General features: G+C 51.2%; 2 protein-coding genes across 2 annotated transcripts; both read right to left on the bottom strand.

The window, feature by feature from the left end:
* Positions 1-1,791: 1,791 nt before the first annotated feature.
* Positions 1,792-4,336, bottom strand: LOC123753069 (protein mab-21-like). Its single transcript, XM_045735076.2, has one exon. The coding sequence runs from the start codon at positions 4,334-4,336 to the stop codon at positions 3,236-3,238; it is 1,101 nt and encodes a 366-aa protein (XP_045591032.1). The 3' UTR covers positions 1,792-3,235.
* A 426-nt stretch (positions 4,337-4,762) lies between these two features.
* On the bottom strand, positions 4,763-6,155 carry LOC123753068 (protein mab-21-like 2). Its single transcript, XM_045735074.2, has one exon. The coding sequence runs from the start codon at positions 5,886-5,888 to the stop codon at positions 4,764-4,766; it is 1,125 nt and encodes a 374-aa protein (XP_045591030.1). The 5' UTR covers positions 5,889-6,155; the 3' UTR covers position 4,763.
* Positions 6,156-7,268: the final 1,113 nt, after the last annotated feature.

Consider the following 7,268-nt stretch of genomic DNA (forward strand, 5'->3'; position numbering starts at 1 on the left):
CATTTATATATATATATATAATATATATATATATATATATATATATATATATATATATATATATATATATATATATATATATCACAGGGGAGGGAAATGCTTGTGGTTTACAAAGATGGTATCCGTTGGTGAGGGTAAACTAAGCCGTTGTCCCTGAAAAGGTTACAGATTGTATCTTGAGAAATGAGGTCAGGTTGGTAGAGTCGAGAGTTGTGCTAGGGAGAGAGGTGGGTACTACACCGTAGGCAGTACACCGTAGGCAGTACACCGTAGGCGGTGCATCGTACGTAATAGTACGTTGTAGGTAGTACACCGTGGGCAATGCATCGTAGGTAAAATACCGTATAGTAAATAGTAGGGAGTTGGTTGTAGGTAGTACATCGTAGAACATTGTAGGCAGTACACAGTAGGTAGTACACCGTACGCAGTACATTAAATTGTAGGTAGTATATCGCATCGGAGGCAATGCATCGTGGGTAGTACACCGTACATCGTAGCCAGTACACACCGTAGGCAATGAGAGAGAGAGAGAGAGAGAGAGAGAGAGAGAGAGAGAGAGAGAGAGAGAGAGAGAGAGAGAGAGAGAGAGCAATGAGGGGGACTCATGAGGAAGCGGCCAGCGCCCATCTTCCCTCACAATGCGACATCCACCACACAGAATAATAGACCACGGCTGCCCTGTTAATGAGCTCTGCTATTTCTCCCGTCACGTGTACTGCCCAGCCTTAAGTACCTTTCCGTGGTCGTCCTGGGATCTTAATCACCGTCTCTCTCTCTCTCTCTCCCAAGTTCTACAGAGGGACTTTAAATACTAAGTTTAGATTTGATCTTGTTGTGTATTCCACTGTAGAATGTTATTACATTGTATATATTCTACTTTTTGATATATATATATATATATATATATATATATATATATATATATATATATATATATATATATAAAATTGGTGTATACTGGCAGCAAGTTTTTATTTATACATCTTTCATTGAATATGACTGCATATTCTGTATTGATTATTTTTTATATATATATATATATATATATATATATATATATATATATATATATATATATATATATATATATATATATATATATATATAATGGCATTATTTTATTTATGATTTTAAATGCTTTGATTACACTAGTCAGTAAGTTTAATACGTAGGAAATATTTAAATATAAACTCTACACCTGTTTCTCGGTGTATATGTATAGCTGCCTGTTCGCCAGGATGGTATTAAAGTGGCTTAAATCACCCTACAGAGGTTGATAGGCCTTAAGCCCAACACCCCGCCAGAAAATATACATTTTTTAGTTTTGTATTTTTGTTACATACGACCTGTATGTAACAGGTCGTTACATACGATGTAACTGGTGTTACATATGACCTGTTTATGTAACACCAGTTGCTTAGTTGTGCAGTTATTGGTATTTAGCAGCTGTCCGCCACACTCTCGCTACAGTTTTCAACTTAAGTTCAGATCATTAATTGTGGTAGTGTATTCCAACATTGTCTGGTCAGTGATCATTTCTCCTTTTTACCCCCCTCTTTTCTCCCTGTTAATGTTTACTCTAGACCAAGGGTCGGTAGACTGAGTGGATAGTATTTCCGGTTGTCACGATGTTACGCTCATCATGGTGCAGTCGGTAGTACTTGGGCGAGTCCAGGGACGCGGGTCCGATCCCATTCTATGGCCTCAACATTTTATATCATATCATATCTTCCGTGGTAGTTGATTCAGAGGGGGGACATCATATCATTTTTGGTTAAATGAAAAGTCTAGTTTGTTTGACTCTTGTATTTAACAAAGATTCTACAATATTATACAAGTCAATAAATAAGGGAATGAGTGACTTTAGTGGAGGTGAGTGAGAGGCGAGGCGATGATGCCACCGCCCAACAGCAACAGTCTGGTTGTTAAGTACACACAGCACTCGGAGATCCTCCTCGGCTCGGCAAACACCTGACGCCAGACTTGTCAAGTGTCACTCAAGCTCACACGAGCCATCAATTAGTCCTAAGGTTATAATGTAACAAAATAACATTTTTAAATTTTTTGCTTGTCACTATGCATATAAAAAAAAAATCTTCAAGGGCTGACTAAACACAGGGAGCTACACATTGACATGATAAAGGTAGGCGAGAGGGAGGGGGGAGGGGGGGGGGGGGTGCCGGCCCCAGGGGGGGGGGAGCGTCTCTGAGAGTGCCAGCCCCTGGGGGAACGTGTCTCTAGGAGTGGCAGCCCTCGTGGGAAGTGTGTGAGAGAGTGCCAGTCCCCGTGGGTAGCCCCCTGGGGGGGGGGGGAGGGGGGGAGGGGGTTTAAGGTACCCAGAAGTGAGCCAAGCTACTTAAGCTCGCCTACTTACACTTGGAGTGTCATCATTAGTGATCACGGGCGGTGAAGTAGTCAGTCAGTCTTGTGCAACGGAGAGGGGGGTTGCAGGGCTGTAGAGAGGGGGCGGGGGAGAGGATACCAGCCCCCCCCCCTCTCTGCTTACATGAATGAGGGGTTTTCAACCCCCTCTGTGCTCACAGGGAGAGTCTCTCAACCCCCTCGCACTCTTCCCACAGTTTACTACACCTCAACGACACACAACAGAGACATACAATGTCTACCTTAAATGTTTCAAGATGACCAGAGAACTATTTACATATAAAACTACTCACAAACTTATCACAGCTGCAATAAACTGAGCACCGCGACGGACCACAGTGCATATAAATAAGAATAATATATGTTGAAGGTATTTTCGCAAAACTAGAAGCCACTGGTAGAGGTATGGTCACACACGGGTCGGAGCAGAGCTAAGGTTTGGCACACACACACACATTACACACACTCACTATGTACACTATTTACAGTGTGGCGCGTGCCGGCCGCCCCACGCCTCTCCACCCTCTCTCGCACACCCACGGTTCATGTGGCCGCTGTCGAGTGGGGGGTGTGGGTGGCCTCTGATGGGTGGGGGTGTGGGTGGCCTCTGATGGGTTGGGGGTGGTGGCTGCCGCCTTGTGGGGGTGTGGGTGGCCTCTGATGGGTGGGGACGTGGGTGGCCTCTGATGGGTGGTGTGTGGGTGGCCGCCGCTGGGTGGGGGTGTTGGTGGCAGCCCTCAGTTGAGATTTGGGTGGCCGCAGTTGAGTGGGTTATGGGTACCCGCCACTATGGGTCACGAGTGCCGGCCTCCGGGTGTGATATGGGCGGCCACATAAGAATTGGCGGGCGACCTCACAGCTTCTCCAAACTTTTTGAATTCGTCAGGAGTTCCCGCGTGAGTCTCCAAGCCTGTTTGGCGGCAGACTCCAGCGCAGGCGGCGACGCCCCCCGCAGGAGGTTGATGTTGGGGAGAAAATAATGCGGGCAGCGGCGGCACTGAAGGCATGTAATAAGCTGTAGGAATATCCCCACCAGGCGGTCACCCAGCGCCCCCTCGTCCCACTCTGCCTCCCGCGGGTGCTTCTCACACTCGTACAGCATGAGGGTCTTGACGGCGTAGGCGGGCACGGGGTCCCCTGGCAGGTCCAGGTGGCGGTCCCGCAGGGTCTTCAGGATGGCCAAACACCGCTTGCGGGAGGCCCCATACAGCAGGCGGTTTTCAGCGTCATTGAAGGATAAGACCCAAGCGTCACCCTCGAGTCCCCCTCCGTTCTTGCCGGCGACCGTGCCGCTCTCCTTACTCAGGAGGTCGAAGCCCTCGGTCTTGACCTCGGCCACGAGGCTTGGCGGCGGCCAAGGAACATGCGGGGAGGGCCAGTGTGCGGCGGAGCGGGGCCATACGCCAGAGCACTTGAAGGCTGGCGTTATCTGCACCACATAGCGGTCCCGCACCCGCAGCCGCACCTCGCTCGTGTCCCCAACCATCCTGACGGAGTCGCGGTAGGTGCACTTGTCTATGGATTGGGCCACGAGTGTGTGGAGTCTTGACCGCATCTTCCGCGCGGAAAGGTAGCCAGACGCGGTGATAAACTCCACCCACAGTGACATGGACCGCTTGCGGCCGTCGCTAAGTTTAAGAACAGCGCTGCCGGGGATACTGCCGTCGTCGACGAAGTTAAATTCACCCATCTGGTTGAGGTAGAGAATGGCCTCGAACTCGGTGGGGGAGACGACGTTGAGGCCCTCGAAGCGTCCGTTGACCTCCGCCAAGGAGGATATCACCCGAGGCTCCTGCACCTCCACTTCCTTCAGCACATCCTGCACGACCTTGACCACTTCTCGCAGTGTCTTTGCAACAGCTGCCCGGCGGGCGGCCACTCGCTCGCTGGAGTACTTGTTGACCTGGTACAGCATGCGTGACTGTGCACCTTGCATATCCGCGGGCACCAGCATCACCAAGAGTAGTGGCTAGGACGACCTCAGGTGGGTATGGGTGCCAGGGCCAAGTAGCGGTGGGCACGTGACGGTGGCACCTGCCTGCCACTCGATACAACGGGACTTCCTCGCAACCTCGCGTTGCTAATTACTGATGCGTGAGTTGCGCCTGCAGGAGATGCAATGTGGGCGGAGCCTTGGGGCGGCGCGCCTCCCACTGCCCCGCCCTGGTGTCACGCCGCTGCGTTAGGAGCAGGACACCGACAGGACATCCATCTTGTCAGGACCCGCGACCTGTTCTAGCGCGCACGCCGATCGATGAAACTATGACTGTTGTCACGCGGTGGCTGCCTCAGGTACTCTGGATTGACTGATTGATTTTGTCCAACAGCGACGACTTGGCGGGCATTTTTTTTATTGTTATTCTGCAGGAGCTGTTCGGGCATTAGCACTGTTGTAGATATTCCGTTCTGGTGAGGAGGTCACGGGTGAGGCGCCAGGTCTGTGAGGCGCCCTGGGTGAGGCTCTGGCGAGGAGAGCCGCGGAAGAGGTCCACCTGCGGCAGGAAGTAGTGGGGACACCTGCGGCACAGCAAACATGATATAAGCTGCAGAAGGATACCGTTAATACGGTCTCCTAAGCTGATGGTGTCCCATTCCCACTCGTGCGGGTGCTTCTCGCACTCGTAGAGTACCAGTGTCTTGAGTACATACGAGCTCACTGGATTACCGGGCAGGTCGAGGTGCCTGTCTCGTAGAGTCTTGAGGATTGAGAGGCACTTCTTGCGGCATCCCTGCGTCAGGAGTCTGTCCTCAGCCTCCATGAACACCATCACCCAGGTGTCACCTTCTGCTGTAATGGCCGCGTCCTGCTTCTCCTTGTCCTTGTCTCTCGCCAAGTGGGAACAGTCACGTGACACGAGGGTGAACCCTGACATCTTGACCTCGGCCGCCAGCTCGACCCCAGGCCAAGGCAGGGAGAGTTCCGGCCAGTGGGCGGCCGATCTCGGCCAAATACCGTAGCACTTGAAAGCCAGAGTGAGGTCAAGGGTGTAAGTGTCACGGATCCTGACACGTACTTCAGAAGTGCCGCCGACCATCCGTAGCTGGTCACGGTACTGGGATTTCTCGACCGCCTGAGCCACCAGCGTCTGAAACCGTGCGCGCATTTTGCGGGAGGAGAGGTAACCCGACGCCGTGATGAACTCCACCCACAGCGACATGGAACGCTTGCGACCGTCGCTAAGCTTCAAGACGGCACTCCCTGGCACCGTGCCGTCGTCAACGAGGTTGAACTCGCCCATTTGGTTGAGGTAGATGGTGACTTGGTACTCGTTGGGGGAGAGGATGTGGAGGCCCTCCCAGCGGCCGCCGGCCTGGGTTAGCGTGGAGAGACACCGCGGCTCCTGCGCCTCCACATGTTTCATGAGGTCATGGGCCACCTGTACTACCTCTTCCACTCGCTTGTTGACGATCATACGCCGCTTGGACACTTGCTCGGCGTAGAATTGCTCCAGGGCAGCTACCAGCTTGCCTGAGCCGCTGGAGACGCCGTCGCTGGGCACCAACATGGTGTGTGGGTACTCTGTCTCCTCCGCGCGCACACACAATATTCTCCTAGCCGAGCCGGGCAGGGCAGAGGCGTGTAACTTATTCCACTACGCTTCGCGAGGCGCTGCTTACAAGTCCCTCGCACACAGTTAGGATCGAAAACTTGATTTGGGGCTTAAATCTCCGTGAGTAATTACTATATAATATCCATTTAGTTCACTGATAAGTTGGCTCCTCTAAACTACGACTTCGTCTGTTCCCTATCCTTGGGATCTACTGGCTATGAGTGACGTCAAGGAGAAACCTTCTCTCCATTGGCCAGCGCCGGGTGGGCGGAGTGATCGATAATCCAGAGCGGGCGGCCGCGCAGCCATTGGCTGCTGGGTTCTATGGTGGGCGGGTCCCTTCTCGCGCTGGGCTGTGGTTGGCCGACGAGCTCAACGAGTCGGCGAATGCCAAGAGTGATTAGTTGTGAATCGTTGACGAGTTGACAGAAGTTACGCGTGGCCCCGCCCCCCCTTCTGAGAAGTGCCCCGCTCTCCACCTCACACGTAAATTAATAGAGTATCGGGTCAAACAAAGGAAGACAAGGCCTGTAGTGCCGACCTGTGAATCAAATACCAGGTTTAGCCGAGAGACGCGAGCCAGCCCGGAGGTGGTATTGGGACGTCGTACCATACACCCCTTAAAACACCACCCCGCCCTCGCCACCCCGCCCTCAGCCTTTCAAGTGTACTCAGCTGTGATATTCACTCAATTACACTCAAGGAATTTCCCCGTAAGTGAAGTGTCGAGTGAATCTCAAGGTTAAAACAGAACACAACAAAAATTCGAACTAAACTCTCGCATGAATAAATATAATAAATCACTTTGTTCGTAGCTGCTTATTGTAGTATTTATCCTAATGTAATCGCTCGCAAGACATGGATTTAATTTGTATCCTGTGCAGAGAGTCAACCCAGGCACCGGTCACCCCTGGCACTGGTGCCACAACGGTGAGTCAACCCAGGCACCGGTCACCCCTGGCACTGGTGCCACAACGGTGAGTCAACCCAGGCACCGGTCACCCCTGGCACTGGTGCCACAACGGTGAGTCAACCCAGGCACCGGTCACCCCTGGCACTGGTGCCACAACGGTGAAATAAGCGAGGCACAGCTATGAAGCAACATCAGAGAACTTTAGAAAAAAAATACGATTTTTTTTTAATTCAACGTGGATTTTTAAATATAAAAATTCCGTTGGAAGTTTATATTTGAAAACTGAACGTTGACAGTTTAAAAATGACGTTGGCGTTTGAAAATTTAATGTTGAGTTAATAACCGACGTTGCCTGTTGAAAATTGAATGTTAAGTTACAAAATGACGTTGGCAGTTGAGAATTTAACATTGACAGTTAAAAA

This window comes from Procambarus clarkii, chromosome 41, assembly GCF_040958095.1.
Source record: "Procambarus clarkii isolate CNS0578487 chromosome 41, FALCON_Pclarkii_2.0, whole genome shotgun sequence".
In the NCBI taxonomy this organism is placed as follows: Eukaryota; Metazoa; Arthropoda; class Malacostraca; order Decapoda; family Cambaridae; genus Procambarus; species Procambarus clarkii.

Excerpts from the sequence above, each read along its gene's own strand:
- LOC123753069 (XM_045735076.2), bottom strand. The coding sequence starts at position 4,336 with ATGCTGGTGCCCGCGGATATGCAAGGTGCACAGTCACGCATGCTGTAC.
- LOC123753068 (XM_045735074.2), bottom strand. The coding sequence starts at position 5,888 with ATGTTGGTGCCCAGCGACGGCGTCTCCAGCGGCTCAGGCAAGCTGGTA.